The 27,838-nt window shown below is 48.2% G+C and overlaps 1 protein-coding gene and 1 long non-coding RNA gene across 2 annotated transcripts in view; one reads left to right on the top strand and one right to left on the bottom strand.

Annotated features, from left to right (window-relative positions):
• LOC144943295 (vitellogenin) overlaps positions 1–24,240 on the top strand; it is a 36,614-nt gene extending 12,374 nt beyond the window's left edge. Inside the window, exons 11-35 of the mRNA XM_078870668.1 lie at positions 1,918–2,135; positions 2,956–3,053; positions 4,222–4,346; positions 5,194–5,343; positions 5,948–6,067; positions 6,764–6,965; positions 7,326–7,419; positions 7,960–8,145; positions 8,559–8,718; positions 11,098–11,329; positions 11,561–11,649; positions 12,140–12,244; positions 13,343–13,873; positions 14,327–14,383; positions 14,528–14,635; positions 15,471–15,671; positions 16,659–16,804; positions 17,989–18,127; positions 18,772–18,916; positions 19,398–19,578; positions 20,066–20,151; positions 20,391–20,473; positions 21,855–22,014; positions 22,893–23,054; positions 23,805–24,240. Of these exons, the coding sequence (XP_078726794.1) occupies positions 1,918–2,135; positions 2,956–3,053; positions 4,222–4,346; positions 5,194–5,343; positions 5,948–6,067; positions 6,764–6,965; positions 7,326–7,419; positions 7,960–8,145; positions 8,559–8,718; positions 11,098–11,329; positions 11,561–11,649; positions 12,140–12,244; positions 13,343–13,873; positions 14,327–14,383; positions 14,528–14,635; positions 15,471–15,671; positions 16,659–16,804; positions 17,989–18,127; positions 18,772–18,916; positions 19,398–19,578; positions 20,066–20,151; positions 20,391–20,473; positions 21,855–22,014; positions 22,893–23,054; positions 23,805–23,914 (3,888 nt within the window). The 3' untranslated portion in view covers positions 23,915–24,240. The remainder of the gene's footprint in view (positions 1–1,917; positions 2,136–2,955; positions 3,054–4,221; positions 4,347–5,193; positions 5,344–5,947; positions 6,068–6,763; positions 6,966–7,325; positions 7,420–7,959; positions 8,146–8,558; positions 8,719–11,097; positions 11,330–11,560; positions 11,650–12,139; positions 12,245–13,342; positions 13,874–14,326; positions 14,384–14,527; positions 14,636–15,470; positions 15,672–16,658; positions 16,805–17,988; positions 18,128–18,771; positions 18,917–19,397; positions 19,579–20,065; positions 20,152–20,390; positions 20,474–21,854; positions 22,015–22,892; positions 23,055–23,804) is intronic.
• Positions 283–5,127, bottom strand: LOC144943296 (uncharacterized). Its single transcript, XR_013639478.1, has 3 exons — positions 5,056–5,127; positions 2,276–2,340; positions 283–366 (listed from the first exon to the last, which is right to left on the bottom strand). It is a non-coding gene; the product is annotated as an uncharacterized LOC144943296 (long non-coding RNA).
• Positions 24,241–27,838: the final 3,598 nt, after the last annotated feature.

Raw genomic sequence — 27,838 nt, 5'->3', positions numbered from 1 at the left:
TCCTCCAAGCGGGCAACTTACGATGGGGCCCTCAGTCGTGCCACAACGGTCACGTGAGCGCCCGAGGTTGTGCGCTCATCCAGAGCGATCATTGTTCATCAAACACGGCGGTCATCAAACGGCCTGACGCGGCTTCTTCTTCTCTCTCTCTCTGCCGTCGCTGTACCAAGTTGTCACGGCTGGCCACTTTGTAACCACACTGTCGTGATTTGCCCAAGCTCCATAAGTTGGACGCATTTAAATAAGAAATTCATAATTTACATTCGGTGACTTGCTTACCATTTTCTCTATTTCGCATTCATTTCGGTTATTTTTTGTCGGTGTTGTTCGCCGTTGTAACTTGCTGACCGGCCCATACTGGAACATCTGTGGAAAAAAACAAAGAGCTTCATAGCTCATCGGATTCTCTCCGGCAGTCTAAATTCTGATTCTGATTGCCAGTGACACAATTTCCCTAAATATGCGCTCGCGTACCCCGGCGTTTATTGAAGTGCAAGCACACACACCCCCTCTACCCCTCTCTCTCGAGATATTATAATTCCTCTTGACACACTTCATTACCCTACATCGTCCGTGTGCTTGCTGGGTAATGAGAGTGAGAGGTCGGCCTTTACCCGCTCAATAGCCCCCAGCTGTTAAATGCAGTCGGCGAAGTTTACGTAATCGTTTTCATTTTATTATTGCATTCATAAAACGGGATGTTATGTACAAGAGTACATTATGTAACGTTATCTGTATGTATTTCCAATTGAATATGTACATTTTGGGTGTTCTCAGTGCAACAGATGCATGTTTTTTACATGAATTGCCTCAATCACCCAGTCCAGTGGAAGTGTGACTATCAGCAATTGTAAGCACACACAATCAATAATAACTCAACACGTGTGATCTGCCATGCGCTGATATTTTTTTGGATGTCCAGCGATGCTTAGTGAAACTGATTTTACGAACAGAAGCCATCTAAGAGCAATCTGCGACCAACAATTAAGACACGGTGCACACAAACAACATCAAAGATGCCACGTGGGGGAATTATTCCCTGTGGCTGATGGTGGGTTCCCATTCAGTCTCAGGGTTAACATGAATTCACACACAACAAGCTCTTGCAACTGCGGCAATGACGAATCGAGCGCGTTATGTTCACACCATCACTTGCGTTTAATTAAGTCATGGATTTGTATGCGGCGTTTGTTTGCAACTGCGAGCAGAGTTTTCCCCCCAAACTCCAGTTTTCGCGACCCGCCACCACGCTATATTTTTCCTGCGTTTCCCAGTTGAATCCTCATTCAAATACTAAATAAATAGACTTAGAGCATGCACGTGTTACACGTAGAGAGTGCAGCGGTCAGTTCGCTGCGCTGCGAACCTGCCCGCCCAAGTTCGATTCCTGTTTACGGCCAACACGTGACAATGATCTGAACCGGTCCTGCTGCCCCCCCCCAATCCCCTAGGTCGACTCAACCTCAAATAAGTACCGAGTGTGGTGTGTAAATATATCACCACTGGAGAGACAAAGGCGGCTGTGCGTGGTGTTGTCCACCCACACTCTCGCGTGCCGCGCCGGCCTTTATAGGTGCTCGCTAACAGCACTTGCCCTAACAGTCTGTTCAAGGCTATACGGGGGATCTTTGTATTCGTGTTCCACGTGGTGCAGCGTTAATCGCTTAGCGCGTCACGTGGGACGTGATGAACAATCGTCGGGTCGCGTGCGGCGCGTAACGAGTTAATTTGTGTTGCTGCGGTTGCCGTGAGTCGTGAGCAACTGGAGTTTGAGCAACACCCTGGCTTGAGCTTGCGCTCTTAGGAGGTTGACCCATTAAGGCGCGCCACCCAAACATTCGGCGCGGGTGGCACCGACGCGTCTCCGCTAACGCCACCCTCTCTGTTTCATCCGCCACCGCCGCCGCCGCCGCAAAGGTGCAAGAGATCGTGCTGCCCATCTTCCTGAACGCGGCCATCAAGTCGGAGCTCCGGATCCGCGCCTGCATCGTGTTTCTCGAGTCGAAGCCCTCCGTGGCGCTGGTCAGCATGGTCGCCGTGCGCATTCGTCGTGAGCCCAACCTGCAGGTGGCGAGTTTCGCCTACTCTCAAATGCGCTCGTTGTCCCGGAGCAGCAACCCCGAGTTCAGGGACGTGTGAGTAACGCCGCACAGCAGCCACCACCACTGACACCACCACCACCACCAACAACAACGACAACAACAACAACGACAACGACAGCAAGAACATCAACAACATTCACATGCCTGTCAACCACTCTTATCAGTGCCCTTACCTTATTACAGACCAATTCAGAGCTTATTGGTCATCCCGTGCCACTTATACATCTCAGCGTTCATTCTACAAAGTCCCATCACAAGGGAGAAACACAAGAAACACATTAGACTTTGTTTGCCCGTATTGAAACGGCTGTACGCCGTGCGGACCTGGAAACTCAATTTCCCAGTGCAAGAATACGGCTAAACGTATGGGTTGACAGCTTTACATTCGCCACTATCACCACGGCGCCTGTGCCAGGCCAGGTGCACTTTGAGGTTATCGCGTGAAGTGTCGAAGGCTCTCGATCACACGTGACCTGCCGATCAACAGCAGTGTGCTCAGTTAGACTGTTTCGTGGACTGAATTTATAAAATTCGTCCCTTGTTTCAACTGCTATGCCGGGAGATTGAATAATACCAGCGACCAGCGATTTCTGGATTGCAAGTCCAGTCAGTATGCTCATTTAATGATGCATCGATTTTTTTTAATTGATCAATTCTGGCAGTCACAATAAATGCATCGATTTGTGCCCACTAAGTCCCTGCACGATCCACCAATCCCACCTCCAAGCCGATGGATTGCAGGCGTGCAGGCACCGTACCGGTCGTGAGAGACACGCCGCATCACCATTCTAGAATTGGTTTCCTTCGGGTCGTTAATCTGAATTGTATTTCTCATCCGGTTTGGTTCATCCAGTGCCGCAGCCTGCAGCGTGGCCATCAAGATGATGGGCTCCAAACTGGATCGCCTCGGAAGCCGCTACAGCAAGGCCGTGCACGTGGACATGTTCAACGGTCTGTAGAGCCGCCGTCGAACCCCACGCAGTCGCGTTACGTCGGAGTCGCCGCAGAGATGGGAAACATCTCAATCGCATGCCATTCAAATTATGTCATTTGATTACATGGCTGAGGTGGCATGGGGAGCCCGTAATACAGCAGGGGATGGATTACAGCCGATGATGATGATGATGAATGTCATCATCATTTGCAATTGGTATTTAAATTACACACTTCAAAATAATTGGGAATTTGTATCTACATTTCGTCACTCCGGTAAATTGGACCAGAAATTTGTTTTGCCCATCGCTGCCTGACGAAATGACCTACGCAAGTGCAATGTCTAAGCTCTTGCTAGGGCCAAAGTCAAATGTACATTGACTTAACTTGGTGGAAGGTACACATTCTAAGGGTAAATAGGGCATATTTCAAGAAACTGTGGGATTGAATGCAGGCTCGTGTTGGGAAACTGGTGAATTACGTGAGTGGGAGTTGTAAAGTGTAAAAAATAGACTTACAATTCGTTTAAAAAAATCAGTTAGATAAAGTTTTGTATCAATTACCTGACTGCTGCATATAATTCTAGAAGTTAAATTGATTGCTGCTTCTACATGCCAGTATTGTTCAGTCACTTGCCAATCATTCATCATTCTCATAATTGTCATGCCTTGATACATCTGTCCATGTTAAGCACTTGTTCTATCAGATTGAGTGTTCCTTCTCATTCGTGCTGTGTTCAACTTCCATATTGCAGGACCCATCATTTTTCCTTTCTTCATCCTGTACGAATTATAATGCCCTCTCATCATCTCTTTCCGGAGGTTCCTGTAACCCTGCTCAATTTAAGAAACGTTTTGGATCCTATCTGCTGTACTATCATTCGTGCTCTGTCTTGCTGGCTCCCTCCAATCGTGATGGAAACTCCCTCCCGTCGTCAATATCTGTTTTCCAAAGCTTCTATAACTTTGCCAAATTCAAGAAATGTTTTAATTATTATCAGCCGTATTCATATTAACGCTCTCTGTTTGTTTGTATTTGAGGCTTTTGGGCTTGACCTCAAAAAACTGTTATAAGAACACCGCATTATCCTAAGTAGAGCATAAACGACCACCATGAGCTTGCTGCTGCTGCTGTTGTTGTTGTTGTTGCTATTTACCCTTTGGTTGTCGTACGGTTCTGCTTGCAGCGAGGACCATGGCTGGTGTCTCTGCTGACTACTTCAGGATCAACTCCCCATCCGGCCCTCTGCCTCGTGCTTTGGCAGCCAAGATCCGCGGCCAGGGCATGGGCTACGCCAGCGACATTCTGGAGGTGCGCGCGACGAAACTGACCGGGGCAATGTTACAGTGACGAGACAGCACGGGGCGCTGTGCACGGCTATTGCCATCGGACCGTTGAGAATGCATTACCGGTGCCTTGTTTGTGGGGGCATCCGTGCGCAATGAAATCTCATTAACGGATAGATCTCAGTTTGGACTCTCATAGTGAGATATTTGTTTTAGTCCGCCAGCCAATGTTATTCACCGGTATTCGTTCATATAAGCAAACTCTAGACCGGTTTTGACCTTCATGCTCTCATCAGCAGTCATGCTTTCCTAAACAAATGCTGCTGGGTTGGCTGTTTTTTCTGCCGAGTGGACATTCGTTTATTGGGTGCAATTCAATATACCACTAATTAGTCTCCAAAACCTTAATTGAAGTTCGCTGGTTGATATCCTTTATTTGACCATGCTAATGCCTATTGAATTCCCTGCTTTTACGTAATTAAATTTACCCATGTCTCATTCACCCACGAGACGTGGGTAAATGTAATTACGTGAAGCTACTTTGAAAAAAAAATTATTCTCTCGAGTTTCAAATTTGGGATTCGACCTTAGCCACCAGAACACATTTACATTTTATCACGACACATTTACATTTTATCACAACATCTTCGAGGGCCACTTCACAACTGGGCCGTACGCTTTTCGGTAATTCCCCGCACAAGAAATGATCACGTTCACTTTGCGCTTCGTCTCACCTTGACTCGACGCACAGACCCAGACTGCTAATTGATTTGTCTCAGCAGCCTCGAGCATTTTTTTCTCAACCCGTTCCTCACCCATTCTTTGTTTTGCGTTATTCCTCTGCAACCCCCCGCCCTGCCCCGCCCTTGCAGTTTGGACTGCGCGCCGAAGGTCTCCAGGAGCTGCTGTACAGGGGCAGCCAGGAGCAAGATGCCTACGGCACGGCCATGGACAGGCAGACTGTACTGCGCAGCAGCCAAGCAAGGAGCCACGTGTCCAGCATCCACGACACCCTGCGCAAGGCAAGACGCCAAGCGGCGGTCTCGGACGGAGCGCGCCACGGAGCTCGCGGAGCGCGCTGACGCGCCGAGTAAAAACGAGAAACGCGTGATGCGTAAACGAACAAAAAAAAAAAGTAGTCCCGTTGCTAGACATCTGCCCGGGCGTGTAAATGATGCATCGTCGTCGATGATGGTGATGATGATGCATCGATTCACAACATGAGCGGAGAAATGTTATTTTGATGTATGCATATGATGTGCACGTTATGTGTGCAATTAGGCTAATGTAACAGTGTAAAGCAAATAGCTCATGATTCGAAAGAGACAGGCAGGATTTATTTCAGGGACAGTCCAAAAAAGATAGAACAAAGGAGACAGATCAAATTAAATAAAGATATTGGACGTAAAATACAATAATGGACAATACAAATGAGATGCTACAAATGAGACAGTTAGCACGACACAATGAAGAATAAATTCGTCAATTGAATCATCGACCTCCAAGTTTTGACACTTTGTAAAAATTACTGGGTCGGGGTTGATGATGAAATCGTGGCATAACTTAAATTCAAAACAATTCCAACGTGTTTCCTTCCTCATGCCTCTGTCTGTGTGTGCCGGGCAGCTGTCGGACTGGAAGTCTGTCCCTGAAGAGAGGCCACTTGCCTCAGGATACGTGAAGGTTCATGGGCAGGAGGTGGTGTTTGCAGAGCTTGACAAGAAAATGATGCAGCGAATCTCACAGGCAAGTGCTGAGTGCTCTTTCTTGTACATATGTACGTTGTATGTTGAACTTCTTTCTCACCGTACGTAGCTAACCGTGCTAATCGGAGGCACGGGGGAAGGCCAACAAACTAAACACAAAATTATCCCATACGATATGTGTCCGATGGCTTCGCTGCACGGTTTAGGATATGTCACGGTCAATACAGCACACAATCAATACTATTGGGCAGCAATGCATATGCTTGCTAAACGGAAAAGGTAAAAAAATAAGTCAATCCTATTGCTCAGTGATCCTTACCCGGTTAAATAAAAAAATAAGTTTCAATCGTTTTTAAATCCTTTATATTAAGTTCACTTGCTTGCTTGCGCGCTTACGACCGTGCAAATCTTTCGGTCGTTCTTTAACCCACTTCCCGTGATCCAATCGAGCTGACATTTTGCACACAGACTCGTTGTGCGTGACAATTTATTTTCGTGAAAATGTTTTCTCCAAAATTTTCCACTGTTCATGAAAAAAAATCATTCATATTTAATTTAAAATACCAATGTGATAAAAATGAAACTCTTACTCAAGAAAAACAGAAATGAATAATAAAATTAAACCGATGCCACGCATATAAAGGATTTATAGTGAAAAACTTTGTTTTTACGGGTTAATTTTTTTTTCCTCTTTAAAACATTCACCGCCGCCCGGCAAATAACGGTGCCTCCGCAGATGTGGCACAGCGCACGCTCGCACCACACGGCGGCGCAGGAGCAGATCCGAGCGGTCGTGAGCAAGCTGGAGCAGGGCATGGACGTGCTCCTCACCAAGGGCTACATGGTGTCCGAAGTTCGCTACATGCAGCCCGTGTGCATCGGCATCGCCATGGACCTCAACCTCCTGGTCGCCGGAGTGACCACCAACCGCGCCAACCGTACGTCCCCCCCCCGCCACCCCCCCGTCCATGTCGTTGACGTCGCAGCTGGAACGATGAATCAGAATCTTTGTTAACATTGGAGCAATCTGATGAGCTATGAAGCTTTTTTTCACAGACGTCACCCAGTAGTTTTCACAGATGTCCAGATGAGACGCTAGATGGGAGCTTGTACGGCATTGCAGAGCCATGAGGGATGGTGATGACATGGGTAATTCTTCATCCGACAATGGATAGAGCATGGTTGCTGCTGCTGACGACAATGATGATGACTGGGCACAATTCTAAAACAAAGTTGGGGGGGTGTATGCGAACACGGGCTGGCTTAGAAGTGATGAGTTGCGTCTCCCCTGTGCACAGTTCACGCCAGCTTCGCGCAATCGCTGCCCGCGGACATGAAGCTCGCAGACCTCCTCGCCGCCAACATTGAGCTGCACGTGGCTGCGACTACCAGGTATGCACTTGACGTGTAACCCCCCCCCACCCCGCCCCCCCCTCCATCTCACCCCCGAGTTGCGCATCGCCATTCAAATTGTTTGCGTGGCTCGGAGGTCAGAAATCCTGAGCAGGCACCGCTGAGATTCTGGGTTCAATTCAAGGCCGCTAACTATGTTTTAAACCGGGCTTTCAAGTGTAGTAAGTTGATGGCCCCTGCCTGCTTTCCAATGGCCGGCACATAAAAAAAGGCATCATGTTATAAAATAAAATAAGCCATCACGCTTTCACTGTCATTCGATAAACATGACTCTCATATGCAGAGCTGTTGGGAAAGTGCTGCCCTCTACTGCGTGAATCAGCGGTCACGTGAAGGGGTCTCAAAGGTAGCAATGGTATCTCGACTTCCGTGGGCCATCCTCTAACACGATGCGTTGCACTGCTGACGTTTGGACAGCACAATTGGGATATGATCGACAAAACATGACAAATGCCAGTCCTGAATCCCCCCAGGCAATGACCAACAAGTTCTCACGTTCCTTCTCTCCTCTCTTAACAGCATCTCCAAGCATGCCGTGGCTATCATGGGACTCACCACGGATCTGGTCAAAGCCGGTATGCAGAACCACTACAAGATGAGCGCAGGCCTCGGAGTCAACGGCAAGATTGAGATGAACGCCAGGGAGAGCAACTTCAAGGTGTCAATGAAGCCCTTCCAGCAAAAGACCGTCGTGGTGCTATCAACGTGAGATTCGTTCGTGGGACACGGAATAGTATGAAACCTTCAAAACTTGCCAGCATGCACCTCGATTCCCGTTGAAAAAGTCTCCGTCGCAACTCCAAATCTGGACAAAGCCAAACCAGACCTCACAGTCTAAACCTAGCCTAAGTCTGACCCAGGCGTAAGTTCTAATCTAGCCACATTCTAACCCTAGCCGAACTCTATCCTAAATCAAACTATTGCCTCGGGCTAATGCTCGCCTTATTGTAATCCTACCCTAATTCTAACCCTGGTCAAAAGTCGAAATCCAGCCAATGCCTCCACCCCATCTTAACCCAAGTCTGGCCTAACTCTAGCTTACACGTATATTCAAAGCCTAAGCATAAGCCCTCAAGAATACTAAAGAGTGAGTGTCTTTGCCCCGTCCGTGTGTGCAGCATGGAATCCATTGTGTTCGTGAGAGACGCCTCTGGCAGCCGTATCTTGCCCGTGCTGCCCCCGAAGATGACTTTGGACAGGGGACTCACATCCCAGCAGCAGCAGCAGCAACACCGCCAGCAACATCCACACCAGCGCGGCCAGCACCAGGCCAGAGCGGTAAGTGAACCAACGTGGGCAGCCAACACCACTATATGACGTGATTAACGAAGTGCATTTGTACGATGCCTCCATTCTACGGCAACTCTAGAAGTCTTAAATCTCAATCGTCATCATCATCATCATCTCAATAATTTCAACGCCCAGCTAATGTTTTAGCCTTGGGGACACCCTGAAGCAAGCTGTCCCTGTGCGGCCAAAGGTGAATGTAGCACGGCCCTGCATGTGTGAATTAGTCTGTCAATAGTGGGTGGAACAAAAAAAAATTGCGCATTTCACAGTCTTGAACTATGACCTAAACAAAGGCGCAAGCCAATACAGATATCAGTAACGTGTTGTGGATAGTGCACATACCTAACGTGTGCGTGGCTTAGGCCTACCAAGATGAGTTTAATGCTTCGTGAATGAAAACATATTCTTGAAAAAAACACATTGGGCAAATTCCAATGTTTCCTCTGCAGTGGCATTAAATGTTTTTTTAGAAGGGTGATGCTGCATTGATGTGGCTATTTTGTGCCTCGTGTGATTTTGAAGTCTTTTTTTTTATTTCATGAGCAAAGCTTCAAACGTGTGACAGCCTCACGACACATCCACAGCTTAAGGCTCAACTACACGTAGAGTGGCCGGGATATCTGAATACTTATACCAAGAAGTTAGCTCATCAGAAAAGCTCATGAGTTTGATAAGTGAACAGCTCATAGCCATCTGAATTCCCACCTGCCCCCCCCCCACCACCTCCCCCCGTCGCAATGGGCTTAAGTAGGCATAGAGAGCAGGCACAGAACATTATACGAGCTGTTTGCTTTCTTGAGTTTAACCTTCCCTTGGTTCCAAAGTGAGCCACGTCCTCGTCGAGGAATAACTTTTCCATCGAGTGTGCAGACGAGCGATTTGGCGAACTTCCAGCGGGTTTTTGAAAAGCGCACGGTGTGTGAGTGCCAGCGGGCCAAACACCCCCCCCCCACCCGTTAAACGTGCGGACAGCTCGTTGAGCGAATTGCTTCCTTTTTCATGGAAAGAGAGAGAGAGTCCAACACGGAGGCTTTCACGACCAATATTATCCATGACGGAGGAATTTTTGGGTTAGATTGCGTGAATATAAATGTGTCGTTAAAACCCGCCATCACCCGACACAGCCCATTAACAAAACGTGCCAATTCATTACTAGTACGGCACTAACCGGTATCTTGGAGAGTAATCCCACGACATTTACAATTCGAGTACGATGTTTCGCCAGTAATTACAACCAGCATCATCAGGCGACAGCCAGATTTGTGGAGAAATCCTCCCACAAACCTCTGTTATAGAGAGAGAGAGAGACCGTTCCGGGTCTTTTTTTGCAACTAGAATTAAGTAACCGGCAAATGCGCCGTGAGTGCGATTATCCTCACAGCTAATCAGCATTTTTTCTTACGTGCGTAAACTTAGTGCTCTTTCAGCTTCTTTGTTCATTAATAGAATGAAATTATGATTATGAACACCACCGACTCTTGCCCTTAAGCTCCAATAAGCTGCAATTAACACTCAACCGGAGTGCGTACTTCCATTAAACGCTCATTACTATTGCAAACGCACCACGCTCCACGCGCCGCGGAACAGAAACGGTGGTCCTCGCGCCTCCCCTCCATCCCGCTGTTTTGCGTTTAGAAACATTGTTCGCAAAACATTCGTTCGGAAAGCATTGTCCGGGGCTACGTTGTGGGCAGCAGGGTCAGGGCGGTAAGGTCTATTGCTGCACGATATCCCTATGCCCCAAATGACACGCTGTCCACTTTCACCAGCTGGCACTGATCAGAGTGGCGAAATTTAGCCGTATGACCTCACACAGCTTTGGGGCAGTGCCCATCCAGCAGTAGATTGTTGATACATTTATTCATTCATTGAAGTATTCTGTACGCTACTTTGTATTTCGTGTGTTTTCAGGCTCTTTAATATTACAAAAAATATTTAACGATCACTCTGGTGACAATTGCATAGTAGATATATTTGGACCTAAATGGCTACTTATCAGATATGATCAGTACACATTTATATCTCCTTTTGCATGCTTTGTTACAATAAAAATAACTTCCAGACCGTCCATCCACTGCTGGATGAAGGTCGCCACAGTCAGTCACGGGGATCTTTGACCACACTTTATCGGATTGGTCAGTGTGCATTGGCAAAAGGGGGGCCGGGAAAGGCCCAGAACAGGTCGAGATGTCGTCGCCACTACTGCTGCTGAACAGTGTGCATTCAGATGTCAAGATATGTACACGAACGCAGGCTGGGTGGCAGCGATGCCTCCATCGCCCCAAAAGTGTGAGACATAACCAATGTTCGGAACGACGTGCTCTCCGTGTTGCCCCCCCCCCCCCCCCCGTTCTCGCCCACTGCCAGGCCTACCAACACCCATGGGCTTCCCACGAGTTCTCGTCAGCCGAGCAGAAGCAGATCCACGACATCATGACGGCGCGCCCCGTGATGCGCAGGAAGCAGCACTGCTCCAAGATAGCAGCGCTCTCCACCAAGGTGTGCTTCTCCGCCCGGATCCGCAATGCCGCGTTCATCCGCAACGCGCTGCTCTACAAGATCATCGGAGACTACGTCAGCAAGGTCTACGTCCAGCCCAGTGAGTGCACACACGCGCGCGCGCGCTCCCCAACGGTCACTTTCGTGCGGCTCACAATCACACTGGGAATAATAATAATAATATTGATGATAGTAAGGCGCGTAATATTCGGGTTCCGATGAACGCGTAGACTTCATGGGCTGCCAGAGCCCAGAGCCTCGGCTGTCGAAGCCACAAGCGAGTCTCGAGAACGTGCTGCTTGCGTGCGTTGTGGTCCGTGCCTCTTGACAGCGAGCAGCAAGGCTCAGATCCAAAAGGTGGAGCTCGAGTTCCAAGCCGGACCCCAGGCGGCTGAAAAGGTCATCCGCATGGTGGAACTGGTGAGCGCCGTGCAGACAGACAGAAAGACGTGCGAGCGCGTGTACGGGAGACGGATGAATTAGAAGCAGGTTACCTGGTCTTCGTACACTTTAGTGTGCGTCGGATTAACGAAGGGTGCTAATGAGGTTTGTGCGTTTAAATCATTCATTACACACACACACACGCGAATATAATCTCATTTGGTGCATGTGTCACAACTTTCACCTAACTTCACGAGAGGTTAGCCGCCGAGGAGGACTTGAAGAGGCTTTCATCCAGCGCTGGATTGATTGTGCCTGTTGATTGTGATTTATGTTGACGCTCATAGCAATAATTTTGATTGACATTGCGTCTAAATGTGACCGCATATCACGACGCTGCACAGAAACAGTCAAAGGAAAGTATACGAACGGCAAAGAACATGTTTATTTCGCAACAATTTGAGAGCAAACGCACATCTGTGGTCGAGTAACAACATACCATGTCGCCCTGGCTCTGTCTCACGCTCAGGTTGCCAAGGCAAGCAAGAAGTCAAAGAAAAACGCCACCATTACGGAGGAGGGTGTTGGAGAAACGATCATCTCTGAGCTCAAGAAGATCCTTGTCAGTGGCAAAGTATGGAGCCACCCTCATCGAGGAGCCTATTCGATGTTTCCTCTCCCAGTGTTTCATCTTCTTGGTTCTTTCGGTAAAGTCACGTAGAAGGAAAATAATAAAAATAAAACATAATAAAATAATTCTCACGACGTTTCGGCCACAACGCAAGCAGCCGTCTTCAGGTGGAGAAAAGGTCTGTCGAGAAGACAGAGTCTGAATGGCTCATTTATTATTTTATTATTTTCCTTCTACGTGACTTTTCCGAAAGAACCAAGAAGATGAATCCCTGCAGTCACGAAAGCTTTAAATCGAAACGAAATATCCCAGTGTTATTCATATTTCATGCAATCCGTCTTGGCTGCAGAGGCACCATCATCACCTTCTGGCCAGTTCTCGCGGCCCAACAATGGGTTTGGCAGATTTTTTACAAACGTCGACGTGATCCACCTACCCCATAGCCTTTGAAAGCGCTGGATTTACAGGCGCGCACCATCGCTTGGTGTTTCCGCATTCAAAACGAAAACCGAGTGGCACACTTTCAATTTATTTCCTTTCCATATTTTCCATTTTCTTCATGCAAGCCACTCACTTTTATTGAGCACTTTTGATTAATTTCGGGGTCAAAATAATGAATGTTCTACCTTTTGACCGCAAATGAAAGCGTGCGCATTGAAAAGCTTTTTTTTTTAACCTAATTTTCTTTCTAAGTCGTGCCCGTGGCCTGTTTGGCGATTGTGCGTGGAGACTAAACATTGCCATGGAGGAGCACAGTCGCTCCACCTGCACTGGCCTTTTGGCAGAGGTGCCGTCACCGGCACCTGTCCTTGGAGCGGTCTGTCGGAGCTGCTGAGCGGCAGCTGTCATTCAAAGTCTCGATCAAAACTGCGAAGTCGTCACGAGTGACTCTACATCTGTCTCATCCTCTGATGGACTCGTGTTTCGATGTTTGTGTCGTTTGCTCAGCGCCGTTGTAATAGCTTGTCATGCTATGGCACTGCAGAATGTGTTGCTATTATTATTTTGATGACAACCAATGTCACTGCATACCGATGACTTCAAATTGACTTTCAGACACACTGATGCTGCGCCGTTTCCCCAATTTCCAACTCCTCGCAGGACAAGAAAGCTAAAAAACCAGCCAGTTCTTCGTCGTCATCTTCATCGTCGTCATCGTCGTCATCGTCGTCGTCGTCCTCATCATCATCATCATCATCGGATAAGGCCGGCACAAAGAAGCCGCGCAAGTCCGGCACCGTGAACCTGGCTGCCAAGGGGGCCTCCAAGAAGCAGCGCGGGAAGCACTCCAGCAGCTCGTCGTCCAGCTCGTCGTCCAGCTCGTCGGACAGCTCCAAGTCGCCCCACAAGCACCGCGGGTCAAAGGGGCACCACGCCGGACACGGCGCCCCGCACCTGGGACCCCAGTCGCATTCCTCGTCCAGCAGCAGCAGTAGCAGCAGCAGCAGCAGCAGCGCCAGCAAGCCGTTCAGCACCGTCCGGCCGCCCATGACCAGGAAGCCCCGTCCGGCCCGCAGCTCCAGTTCCAGCTCCAGCTCCGACTCCAGCTCAAGCTCAAGCTCCAGCTCAAGCTCCAGCTCAAGCAGCAGCAGCAGCAGCGAGAGCAAGAGCCTTGAGTGGCTCGCGGTCAAGGTGCGTGCGCATGTCGCAGTGGCGGGCGTTTGGAAGGATTTTCACGCCGGAGAAGCGAATCGACGAAATATCGATTTTTGGGTTCGGCCACGTAATGATATGGGCACTTTTGTTGTTGTGAAGCCCTCCACCACCCAACACACTCAAACAACTTAAATTGCCACGTGCGCAATTGCTAATGCGGCGAATGTTATTGTTCGAGCTCAACGGCAAGTCGAAAGGGGTTCGCCGCGAGACCGAATCCACAAATCTATTGTGTATCGTACTGGCTGCGAAAAAAATCGACGTATTTTCGGGCAAGGATGCGATATTACCGGTGCGGCGTGTGTCTCGCTCTCTTGCTGCACAACTGTGAGCTTGGTGCGAGAAACGCAGCCGACCGCCAAAATGAAATGTGTGCATATTTTCCTAACGCGTTGAGCGACCGAATAACAACCTCCTTATCATTTGCAGGACGTGAACCAGAGCGCATTCTACAACTTCAAATACGTCCCCCACAGGAAGCCCCAGGTATGAGGCAAACGAAGCCTAGCAGGATCTCACTGCAACAACGCATGTTGGTGATTTACACTCTGTACCGCAAAGTGCTTCCCGTTGTCGCTGAACACAAGGAATATTGATCGAGTCTGCAACTGGATCGCTGTGTGCGTGCAGACTTCCCGCAGACACTCTCCTGCCAGCAGCAGCAGCAGTAGCAGCAGCAGCAGCAGCTCCTCCTCTTCCAGTGACAGCGCCATGACTGTCAGCGCCGAATCGTTTGAGGTGCCTTCACGATGTGCACCACACACACACACGCGGTGAATTCGCGTGTGAACGCTGCATAATAAACGGTGCGCCGACGGGCGATCAGTTCGCACTCGAAATAAGTCACCTTAGATAGTAAGCAACAAGGTGTGGCACATTGTGAGATGTTGTCAGCTTGCAGGCTTTCCTGTGATGTCTCGCCACACATTAGGTCTTGGCTCCTCATCATCCCAAACTGTGCCACTGCCACACGAGAACAATGCGTGCACAATTCTGTTTTAATATTCCCGTGCCTGATCAATAATTATTATAATTACAAAAAGCTTCCCATGCGTGATCGCCGCCAGAATGCTTTAACATATCGTCACGACATTTCAGGAGCTACATGTTACTAATTGTGTTAACGTTGTTAGCAAGTAGATAAATAATACCTCTTATACCATACATGCACACTGGACTTGCCTTTCCCAGTGCAGCAGTTGAAACAACGGGGGCGAGTTTATGAAATCCCTTTGTCCACACAGCAGCATGAATGGGTTCACCACGGTCGATCAGCACATAGGTGTCAAGGTATCATCTCGAGAGGGATCTCCAGTGCCCCCCCCCCCCGTCCCCATAGAGCAGGCCCTTCCACTCACGGTGGCATGGCCATCACGCGTAAGTAATTGCAGGGGCTGTGCCTGTACACGTCACAGCGCAGGGAGAGTGCCACCCATCGACTAGTTCAAGTTCAAGTTCATTTATTAGGTATAGCCCTGTGAGCCATTCGGCTCGGCAGAGACTGATGAGCCCCGTTCTGTGTTTCTTCTCTCTCTCTCTCCTCTCGTGTCACCGTGCCGACCGCAAACCGCAGAAGCACTCGAAGCCGAAGGTGGTGATCGTGCTGCGTGCGGTGCGCGCCGACGGCAAGCAGCAGGGCCTGCAGACCACCTTGTACTACGGCCTCACGTCCAGCGGGCTGCCCAAGGCAAAGATCGTTACCGTCGAGCTCAGCGATCTGAGCGTGTGGAAGTTGTGCGCCAAGTTCCGCTTGTCCGCCCACATCAAGGCAAAGGTAGCGCGTGCGCGCGTGTCTTCGCCGTGCGTGATGCGTGTACGGGGGAGTGGTGGTGCAGTGGTTGGCGCACTGCGCTCAGGGTTTGTTTTTCGCTTCATGACCAACATCGGTGACGAATATCTGAACTGGTCCTGGGCCTAGCCTCGGTCGACGCAGCTTCAAGTGAGTACCTGGTGCGGTGTGTGAACATCGGCGCAAGGGAGACAAAGGTGGCCGGGCGTGGCGTTTGCCGATCCACCCCCAACAGCCTGTGTAGGGTTCGCAGGGCCTCGTTACGTATATTTGATATGGGTAAAAGAACACGTCTGTGTGTATATATTCAGCACTTTGTTAATTGACATCTGGATAAAGGCCTCTCGCCATCCTGTCTCAGTCATGATTGTATGGCCACATTTTACCACACCGGAGTTATTTCATTAAAAAAAAAAACCTCAAAGTCATTCCCAGCTCCCAATGAGCACGGGGTGGCGGCATTCATCTGCCGCCTGCAGCCCTGAGGAGCCAGGATCGCGAGGAGTTCCGTTGCAAACGAGTGCCTTTGGATCAGTACGAGCGAGGCGGACAATGCCCTCTCTGCGACCCAACATAGATAGTTAATAAATAAATACATTGCCATGAGAATCACAAAGCCTGGGCTTTGCAGCACCAGTAACGCACACATGCCTGCATCTTGCTTGCGCTTGTGCATCTTACAGAGTTAGACTGATGGCCTTAATCTAAGTTGTCTTGTGGTTGTTGCTGTTGTTTGACTTGCATCCCACTGGGATGTTTGCACATTTTTGTGTACGGTGCTTTTTATGCAATATTTTACTATCTTTTCTTGGATTTTCTGTTTGCACTCAGTCACATATTCACTTTAAGATGTTTTCTTGTTCATTTTTTGTTTTTTGTTTGTTGCGGTTGCACCCGATTCAAGAGCCGAATGGCTCACTGGGCTATATACCTAATAAATGAACTTGAACTTGATCTTGATCTTGTATGTAGGCTGCAATCGGCTGGGGAAAGAACTGCCAGCAGTACCGCGTCATGCTGGAGGCATCGACCGGCAACCTCCAGTCGCACCCTGCCGCCCGCGTGGATATGAAGTGGGGCCGCCTGCCCAGCTCCTGGCAGAGAGCGAAGAACTCACTGTGAGTGCAGTCGACACACGCGCCCACAACAGCCACGTAGCTCTCTCCTCCTGCCCCTCAGAAGCTCGACGACCTCACAGCACGTGGAGGAAAAACGTCGGACATCGTGCCAAACGACGGCGGCGCAAACCGAAAACGCATCCGAGAGCCACGCAGCACAACGGGGAAAACGCTACGAAGCAAAGGCTGTCTCGTGCAGTATACATTAAATGGGACTTAACGCCTAATATCATGCTCAGACTTTGTAATTAATTGGATCGACCATTTCAACACGAAAACCTCTATCGATAATGTAAAAAAAAGTGAAAAAATCTAAGTGGTTTTCCGCTCCGTTCAGATCAGGGCATAGGTGGGACAAAGTCATTGTTATGCAAGTCCAAGTCGAGTCGCAAGTCATCAAATTCATGACTCGAGTCTGACTCGAGTCCAAGTCACATGACTCGAGTCCACATCTCATAGGTGGGACAAAGTCAGTGTTATGCAAGTCCAAGTCGAGTCGCAAGTCATCAAATTCATGACTCGAGTCTGACTCGAGTCCAAGTCACATGACTCGAGTCCACATCTCATAGGTGGGACAAAGTCATTGTTATGCAAGTCCAAGTCGAGTCGCAAGTCATCAAATTCATGACTCGAGTCTGACTCGAGTCCAAGTCACATGACTCGAGTCCACATCTCATAGGTGGGACAAAGTCATTGTTATGCAAGTCCAAGTCGAGTCGCAAGTCATCAAATTCATGACTCGAGTCTGACTCGAGTCCAAGTCACATGACTCGAGTCCACACCTCTGGATCAGGGTATCGTTGATTTCATTTGAAATCCCTACGCCAGTGGTGTAAATTCCACATGCCTTTAGCGGGGGTGAGTCTTTCCATAGGGACAACCACTGTTGTCTTCCCCGCAGAGTGGTACTCAATTCATTGCACCTCAAGAGGGATGTCTCCTTGAGCAGGTGTTGAACTCGCAGGCCTTGTCACTGTGACCCGCATCGTCTTACACTGTGTCGCCGGGCCGGATATAATAATGGTACACTCCGCACCTAACGCAGTTGTCGTTGATCTATAGGTGAAGGCTTGTGTTTGTTCAGGCAGACAAGCTGTGTCGTCACAACCACTACGCTGCTGCGGACATCCCCGCTTAATTCGTGACGGATGAGGCTAACTGAGAATGGCCGCATGTATTTCCAGGCTTCAGAACAAAGCCCCTGTGATCGCCTCCAAGTTGCAGATGGAAGTCATTCCAAAGAAGAGCCAGAAACATCAAGTCTCTGTAATTTTAGCAGCCATGACCCCCAGGAGAATGAACATCATCGTGAAGCTCCCCAAGGTAGGATTTAAAATAAAAGCATCAAAACGAAATCCTCGCGCCGGTTTTAGATGTTGGTTACAAATCCCTGAAACCAAACCGGAGGAGTCTTGAGGTGGGTGACTTTCATGACAATTGATGGCCTTGGGCCAGGACCTTTCAAGAACCTTGTGGGAATTGAATGGGAGCCTTGAGTTGACACACAACAGAGGAATGAGGAAACAGGTAGTGCGAGTGGGTGCCCGTGTGCTCGGGCCCACTACCATTTATGTTCCGTCCCAGTTAAGTTCTGGCAATCTGTGGGTTTACAAACATGTTTTTTTTTGTGATTTGGCAGTGTTACATAATACAGATACATGTTAAAATGTGTCGTCATTGTCCTTAATCATCAGCAGCAGCAGCAGCCATGATCTCTCCACTGCTGAATGAAGTCTTCCTTAAACGATAGCCATTCCTCGTGGTCACGCAATGTAACGATCCATCTAGCTCCGAGCCGGGAGCATACTCATTTAATCCAATAGCGAAGGATCAAGGGGAAATTATTAAAGAATGTTTCCCCTTTTTTAACGAACATCTATTTAGAAAGCCAAAGATGCTTTGCGTCGGTGTTTGCGAGGCTATGACATTTCCGCTCATCGCTTTTTGTTGTTTTTTTTTCCCAACAGGTCACTTATTACCAGCAGGGCATTTTATTGCCATTCACCTTCCCCTCACCACGGTTCTGGGATCGTCCCGAAGGATCCCAATCCGAGAGTCTTCCATCTCAGATCGCCAGCGCCTTCTCAGGCATCGCCCAAGACCCCGTCGCCTGTGAGGACCGCTTTCGAAATATACACCCTTGTTATGATAGTCCTCTCTGAAGTGTTTTGCAGACTGCACCATGTGTGGTCCGTATGTTGAACGTTTTTTTGCACCGTATGTAGCCAAACGTGCCAATCGGATGTGTGGGTTCAACACGATAGCCGAGATTTTCGCTCCATCTACTGCGAGCTTCTTCAGGAACTGAACTTGAGGAGCTCCCAAAACGTGGCGCAAAACGTCAGACAGCTGTAGAACACGTGGCACAAACCAACAACATAGCAGAGAGCTAAAAGTAATGTTACTTTTTTGTCCTTCAATTATCCAGTAAATATCTGTTTTTTAAAGAATATTTCGTCCAAATTTGGAGTTGCACCCAAACAGCCGGAACCACGTCACATCCTCTGCAGCGACAGTTGCAACTGACTGTACACAGATCGTGTAACGTGATGTTTTTTTTGTCCTTTCCCTCTGATGTGTCAATGTCTTGTAGCTGTGTGCGAGCTGAATGAACAATCCCTGACCACGTTTAACGGCGCCTTCTTCAACTATGACATGCCGGAGAGTTGCTACCACGTGCTGGCACAGGAATGCGGTTCCAAGCCTCATGTCATCGTTCTCGTCAAACTCGACTCCGAAAGACGTCTCTCTCTTGAGCTCCAGCTCGATGACAAGTATGTAAACAAGCCGCAACCACGCTTGTGTACTTACATGCGTTTAATGCAACGCACCGTGTAACAAATAACACGAATAGTAACGTTGTTAAATGTCTACTCAGAAAATCCGCACCGAGTCGTAAAGACTCATTTTTTTTCAGGATGATGCATTGGATTGTATTCTCAATTCCCATTCATGAGAGTTTGGCTTCACGTGGGAGGAAATCGAAGAGAACCCCCACAAAGAATATTGAAGGGGTGACGCTCGCCGCTGCCACCTCTAGGCAACACATCGCAGCTCCATGCCCCGTAACCCCCGGCAAGTCATTGTGGTCACCCCATCCAACAATCACTGACCAAGCTGAAAACCTAACCAAGCTTCCAAGATACAGAGGGAAGATTGGTTACGGGCATCTCTTTAGCTGTGCCACGCGTGTCAGCGTGCACCGATGTACTGAGGTATTCTGCTGGTGATTGTTGGGCCTCGGTTATTATTTCGTTACAGAAAGGTGAGGATTGCGAGCAGGAACGACATCAGAATCGATGGCGAAAAGGTGCCCCTGCGTCGTCTGTCCCAGAAAAATCAATTCGGTAAGACGACACTCGCACACCTTTTCGTACCGTCTTACGCGATCCACATGTTTCTTCTGACTATTTAAAATATGCATACTAAATGCAATGTCAATATCGCAATCAACACAAACAACGGAGGCGGTCACTTTCAAAGTAACGGATACACCGAGCTGTTAAATCATCCTATGAATACAGCATTACTCTCCTCTTGAACTTGGTGGTTGCTCAAGTTACGACATATGCACTTTTTCCGTCAGGTTTTCTGATTCTGGATGACGGAGTGCACCTCCTACTCAAGTATAAGGATCTGAAAGTGTCGTTCAACTCCTCATCCGTTCAGGTGAGAATGACAGTACCCTCCAGTCGCATTCACGTGAGCCCTCGGCAAGACGCAGGCGAGGCGGAATGAATGGGGACTCGTCTCAGTGGGAGCACGAGACGTGCAGAGACCCCCACAGTCTGGCCCCCTGCCATCTGTGCTGTCATCTATCTGACCCTATGACTCGTCTCTTCATAAAAAAATTAATCCGTTAAAACAAAGTTTTTCACTATAAATTCTTTATATGCGTGGCGGCTAGAGTCCTCTCGTCCTCTGGCTTGAGATGGCTGCCACCTATGGGTCAGATGATTGTCTGCCACCATTAAGCAATTGGTAATTAAATATTTTAAAAAAAATTCCCTAAACAGTGTAAAATTTTTGAAAAAAAAATTCACGAAAATTAATTGTCACGCACAACGAGTCTGTGTGCAAAATGTCAGCTCGATTGGATCACGGGAAGTGGGTTAAAAAACGACCGAAAGATTTGCACGGTCGTAAGCAAGCAAGCAAGCACGCAAGCAAGCAAGCAAGCGAACTTAATATAAAGGATTTAAAAAAAAGTCAATGTCCACGTTTAAAAGGCCGAATGCATCTACATTACGTTATGAGTTTAATACCTGCGGATTTGAATGGTTGGAAGTGCCTCGGCTAAACATGGCTACAGCATGGCTCCCATTAATGCTAGCACACACACGTGCTAAACTTTCATGCATCCATGCACATGTAAACACGCATCAATCTAATGTATCCAACCCCATAATTTCTCACTTAAACAACCGCTCCATACACTTGATACCACGAAAAATCCGTCATGCAAGACTTACCCGCTGTGGCCACTAGAGGGCGTCGCATGGTAAGTTTCAGACATCCACACCCCACAACAGATATAATAATAAGAGTTAACATCTTCTTGGTTCTTTCGGTAAAGTCACGTAGAAGGAAAGTAATAAAATAATAAAAATAAAACATAATAAAATAAATCTCACGACGTTTCGGCTACAACGCAAGCAGCCGTCTTCAGGTGAAGAATGAGACACTGCCAAGCTTGGAGCTGCTTGCGTTGTAGCCGAAACGTCGTGAGAATTATTTTATAATGTTTTATTTTTATTATTTTATTACTTCCCTTCTACGTGACTTTACCGGAAGAACCAAGAAGATGAATCCCTGCAGTCACGAAAGCTTTCAATCGAAATTTAAGAGTTAACACAGTTCTTGAATTGAGATAGGTAATGAGACATTCATCGCGGGCATTCGGGACGTAGATTCCAATGCAGGATCTGAGCGGTTTTGCCGGCTCAGCACGCTGCCAGCTGAGCCAGTTTACGTACAACACCCTTGGCAAATGCAATCACCGTGATCCGATTAAGCAACGGAGCCGTGTGTGTGGGTGGGGTGGTGGCAGGTTTGGGTGCCGTCGTCGCTGAAGGGACAAACGTGCGGTCTGTGCGGCCACAACGACGACGAGCTGGTGACTGAGATGCGCATGCCCAACCTGGAAGTGGCCAAAGACTTCACGAGCTTCGCCCACTCCTGGATTGCACCGGACGAGACCTGCGGTGGTGGTATGTGGCCTGTCCATCTCACACTTGCACACCAATAACCAGTCGGTGGAAGTAATAATGAATCAATAATGCCATTTATTTAGCCAGGAATGCTTCGTCGAGTCTTTTTAAGTGGGGGGTTTTTTTCTTCAGAAAGGGGCCTGGAAATTGGGACGATGGGCCAATTTCATTCACCAATGGCTGGCTGCATGTGGGAGGAAACTAGTAGCCGGAGAAAAGCCATGATTATGAGCGGGTAACACTAAATGCTCCTTACAAATGGATTAAATAATCCATTGCTGTATAGCCATCTCATTGTCATCACTCAGCCAAGGTCTACAACACTGGGTCGTCCTAGGCAGTCAAGCACTAACCAGGCACCACCCTGCTTAGATACTGATGAAATCGGGCACATTCATGGCGATTTAGTCATCGGTAAAAGTAAAGATAGAATTATCACCAGTTGATAATGTTACATCTGGAGATGATGCGAAATCGGTCACCAACATGGACCATATTAATGTGGCAATGCCATCTCTGGCTTCAGATCACCATCTCGAGATGAGTACAAGCAAATGCTCGTGTAGCGTGAGTGTGTGCGAGCGCTCTCGTGGAAAGTGCTCGTGCGCCGGTGAGCGCACCCGAGTTCGATTCCCGCTCACGGCCAACGCCATTGGCGAATATCCGATCCGGTCTTGAGCCTCCCCCTAGGTCGACTCGGCCTCAAACGAGTAACCGGTACAATGTTGAAACATGGCCGCTCGACGCACGCTCGCTCACAGCACTTGACTCCGACTGTCCGCTTAAAAGCTACGCGGAGGGAGGGGGGGGGGATCTTCATCTTTGTCTCTGTGTGTACTCTCGTGTGTGCTCTCGTGTGTGCCGACACTATGCATCAGCCTGCGCCCTGAGCCGCCAGACCGTGCACAAGGAGAGCACCTCCGTCATCAGCGGGTCTCGCGAGAACTGCTACTCCACCGAGCCCATCATGCGCTGCCCTGCCACCTGCTCAGCCTCCCGCTCCGTGCCAGTGTCTGTGGCCATGCACTGCCTGCCAGCCGGTGAGTAGCAGCTCCACCATAAACCATCATCGTCATCATGATTAGCCATGGTCAATCCGCTGCTGGATGAAGGCTTCCCCCGAAGCTGCTGCCACCTCTCAAAAAGACAAACAAAACGTGATGATAACTATTAGCCCATCAGGCCAGCGAAAGATACGTAGACAAGAGCTATAGATGCAGTGAGAGTAAAAATAATATAGACAGAAATAGAGATTTACTGAAATGGGTGAAGGGAGATGCAAACAAGAATAGTGATGAGGGACGTTGATTGGCTTTTTGATATTGGGTTTGCGATGTTTGTTTGAATATGAATTTGAGATATTGATGCAGAGCTATTTTGTAAAAGAATCTGAGGACACCTTGAGCTTCGGCTGCATGACGACCAAAGCTTATGACTAGCACCGCCACTGGATATAGCTACAGAAAATCTTGGAGAGGAAATTGTGTTTGATGAGCACCTATTAAGCTCAGCTCGCCAGTCCATGAGGGGTGGTTTTCACCAACTCCACATCTGGCCACCTTTGACTCCCCATAGCTGATAATTGTGCTCCATACCATTTACTCATTTAATGCTGATTCAACCAAAGGGAGGCCCTAAGGTGGATATGATAACCACCACTGTTGTTAACCATAGCCGGGAATTTAACTCGGTGGGCCCTGGGTTCGTAGCCCACGCTGCTGCGTTCCCCCTAAGACACCACGCACACACCTACACGTCATATTCATTGTTTCTTCCGTGACCATTCGCAGAGTCCGAAGCCATCTCCCTGGCCATGTCTGAGGGCCGTCCCTTCAGCTTGAGCGGCAAGAGCGAGGACCTCGTGACTGAGATGGAGGCGCATGTGGCTTGCGTCGCGTAGTTCGGCTCTCGCTCGAGGAAGAAAAAAACCAACCCCATGCAATCACCTACACCAACCCTCATTGATTCGAAAAAATGCTCACACAATGCCTAAACCTTCCAGCGGTCAGCTAACATTATTAATACTTTATATGTTTGGAGTAGTGCAGAGATATATTGTGTTGCTGTGAGTTTTTCCCAGTCTTAGTTCATGATTGTATGTGATTTAAGTGTATCTCTAAGAAGGAATAATCCACGGTTATATTACGTCCTTAAATGTAAACGCGAATGTAAATCATATTGTTTTTGTGTCCGGAAATTGTTTTGCCTTAACACTTGATTTTGAAATAAAAAAAAATTACACACAAACTTCACTCTCGCAAGCCGTTTCATTTCTGCAAACGCATAGTCACCAAAATCATCGGTCGAACATGTCCACACGTGCCATATACGTCAACCCCATATTTCAATGTGAATCAATGCAATACAACTGGTTTTCACTATTAGCAGTTAACCATCACATGCAGTCTGCCAGAATGCACATGCAACAATAATCACTGTCTTGCACATGGTGCAAAAGCATTGTTTTAATCATAATTTCAACTCAACGCGCCGCGCACTATTCGCTCTTGAAGAGAGAGAACAACTCAGATGTGCGAGGAACCACAGATAAGCGGTAGGGGGCAATTAAAGCAGTGAGCCAGGTGCCAAAACTTGTCCAAGCTCTGCGGTCCTCATATGTTAAGGGTGTTATCAGCCAAATAAAGGTGTTTACATGTGGGAGGAAACCAGAGCACCTGGTAAAAGCCAACACGTGCGAGGGGGCAACACTCTATCCCGTACAGATGGAATAAGTGGACTCCGCACTCGCTTGATCGCCTTCTGCTGACGAGCCAGGGCATGTGACACCTCCTCGACGCCCACGGCAGGGGAGTTTCACAACGTTTGTGTGATCCATCAACCCTCGCCTCCACAGTGCTGGATGACAGGTCACGTGCATAGCCACCACCATTTTAAAAAAGCTGCCCGTTTTAATTATGCGCCAGCCAACATGGGTGTGTTGATTTATCAGTAACATTCATTCGTATGAATGAGCATTTTTTTTTGTATTCGTGCAATTGATATGCCCAATATCAGGCTAATGTTTCATATAGGGTAATAAAGTGATTGAAGAAAACTAGACAAACAACATGGAAAAGAGAGAAACAATGCCAACAAGACTGTAAAAACGAGACAAAGATGACTTTGCTCAGAAAATTGTACTAATGTATATTGCCATGTGCCGAGTAGTGGGCATAGTGGTTTCTATACAGCACTATAACGCCGGTAAACCTCAGTTCGATTCCTGGCCATGGGTTACCATCAGTGACGAGTGGCATCTGAGCCGGTTTTGGCTGCCTGCACCATCCCACCCCCCGCCCCCCTCCACTTCCACCGTCGCCCATTCCATCAACCAATTCTCAACAGAATGGTCAAGTATGGGTAAACAAACCACGGGAGGCCATCATCCAGCAGTAGATTAGCAAAGAGCCGTACATTATTATTACGACAGTATTATTCCAATACCACCAACAACAACCGCCGTTCACCACTAAGTGCTGGTGACGTCACCATGGCGCTTGTGCCATGCTAGGTGCACTTTGAGGCCACGTGAAATGTCGAAGGACTGGTGAATGGAGGTCACGGAACAGAAACAGGTGCCATGGGTTGACCGAGATGACTGGCAGATGCGCCAACTGTGCTCCCTATTGTGCCAACTCTCTGCGTTTATTGTTGGGAGCGTCGCTCCTCTACCCTCTGTTGTTGCTGGAGGGTGACTGCCTCCAACTGCCCAGAAGCGTCCTTCACGAACATCCTCCACAGATGCCGATCTTGACACCGCTGGTACCAGTCATCGGCAAGTACAATGAGATTCCCATCCTTCTGTCCCACATCAATCCATCTCTTCTCTAGCCCGTGCCGTGTCTGCTTCGCCCCATCTATCCGGTCAAAATCGCCGAACAAAAATTCCTTGGGCATGCGGTGGCTGGGGATGCGGGCTACATGACCCATCCAACCGCAGTTTCGCTTGCCAGAGGAGCTCACTGATGGGCCTGTGTCCAAATCTTTCAAGGTTCTGTGAACTTCTCACACAATCCAGTCCGGTTAAATCCAGGATGGATCGTAGGCAGGCTAGCCTGAATATTTCAAACCAGCGCAGGTATTTTTTTAGAGGGTTCCACGTTTTGCAAACATAAAGAAGGGTATAACTGTGGCCGAGAATACCCGGAGCTTTATATGGAGCGACAGGTCAGGTATCTTACACAGTGTTATGCAGCTGATGAAAATATAATGCAACTTGACTGATGTGAGACCTTCGGTTGCCAAAGCGGTGCTGGCCCATATATGGAAACTTCTCCGCTCTCTCCGCAACTGCCTCATCAACTTATGGGGATTCGAGGGAGGGGAGCATTTGATGACATAAAACACCCAGGCAGGTGCTTAGTATTTGAGGGGCTGATGCTAAGTCCCTATTTCTTAGTAACATGCTCCAGGTTCAGCAGTAGCATCTCCAACTCCTCACAGTAGGCAGCAAGCCCCAGATCATCAGCATACATATGGTTGACCAATAGGAGGCCATCCCTTGACCGCACCCAAGCATCGATCAGCATCCCATTGTATCTACACCAGACGGAAATTTAACCGGTATATCTATGGATAGCTAAAACTACATGGTCGAAGGCAATGTTAAACAATGTAGGGGCCAGAGGACATCCCTGTCGCACCCCGAATCGAAGGTTCCGACACCCAGCCACGCAACTTCATTCGGGGCTTGCCCACTGCAATGAAGATCCTTAATTATTGTGAGCAGACGGTCAGTGACTCTAAAATCACGGAAAATAACGCAGAGCCCCTGGCCTATTTAGGGTATCATTAGCCTTGACCAGGTCAATAAAGCAGAGATGTGGGTCCTGTTGGAATTCTCTACACCTCTGCTGTAGCACACGGCCAAAGCAAATGAAATCTGGTACACGACTCCTCCGGTTTGAAACCGCGTTGGGGCTCCGCAACGCTTCTTCTCGGCGTGTCTGACAAAGAGATGTTGCCTTATTCCTACAGTGCAGTTGAACACATTCAAAAATATAACTTGCAGCCAACGTGAAGCTCCACCACACAAGTTAAAACTAAATACTAACTGTGAACATAGCGCATTTCTAGCCAGCCACAGTAAAGTTATGTAACAGTTGTTGCAATATATTTCCTTTTATTTTTATTCAATGTGCAGCATTGGTTCAGCAAATGACACAGTGTCCCGTGGCAATAGAGCCTTCGCTATATATATACTCTGTCTTATACTATCCTGCTTTAAGGTGGTCCTTTGGATACGTGAGAAGAATTGGGAATAGTCGGCTAAGGGACTGCGCCGTACAATTACAGCAATTCATTAAATCAAAGGCTACCAATATGAAGTTGATGCCATTGTTGAAAAATGTTAATGAATACATTGACAACAGAAAGTTATCGCGTCTGCCAAAGACCTTAATCTTGGCAGTTTGAATGAAAGGTAAATTGAAGCAACCTTAAAAACCAATCCTTACGCAAGTACTCATTGTTTTTCCTATTGTTCTCGTGTCGATTTTGTTTTTATGTGACAAAAAAAGCAGTCAGTGGCATACGTCTAGGGGTAGGAAGATGCTAATGACGTGAGGTTTAAAATCCATTATGGCCCGCAGAGCAATTCACTGACACCAGGACCTAGCCATTCATTGTCCAATGTTCGCGGTGACAGGTTTATGTATGCATATCTGGTGAACTTCTTTCGCACCGTACGTAGCGAACCGTGCTTATCGGAGGTGAGGATATCAAGCAATTATTGTGTACGATTGGTAAGTGATTAATGTTGAATTGTGGCACGCGAAAACCTTTCGCGGTTGTGATGTTCACTGCTTGTGATTGTTTACATGGT

The sequence above is a fragment of the Lampetra fluviatilis genome, chromosome 30 (genome assembly GCF_964198595.1).
Source record: "Lampetra fluviatilis chromosome 30, kcLamFluv1.1, whole genome shotgun sequence".
NCBI classification, from domain to species: domain Eukaryota; kingdom Metazoa; phylum Chordata; class Hyperoartia; order Petromyzontiformes; family Petromyzontidae; genus Lampetra; species Lampetra fluviatilis.
This window is presented reverse-complemented; position numbering and strand designations above follow the sequence as displayed.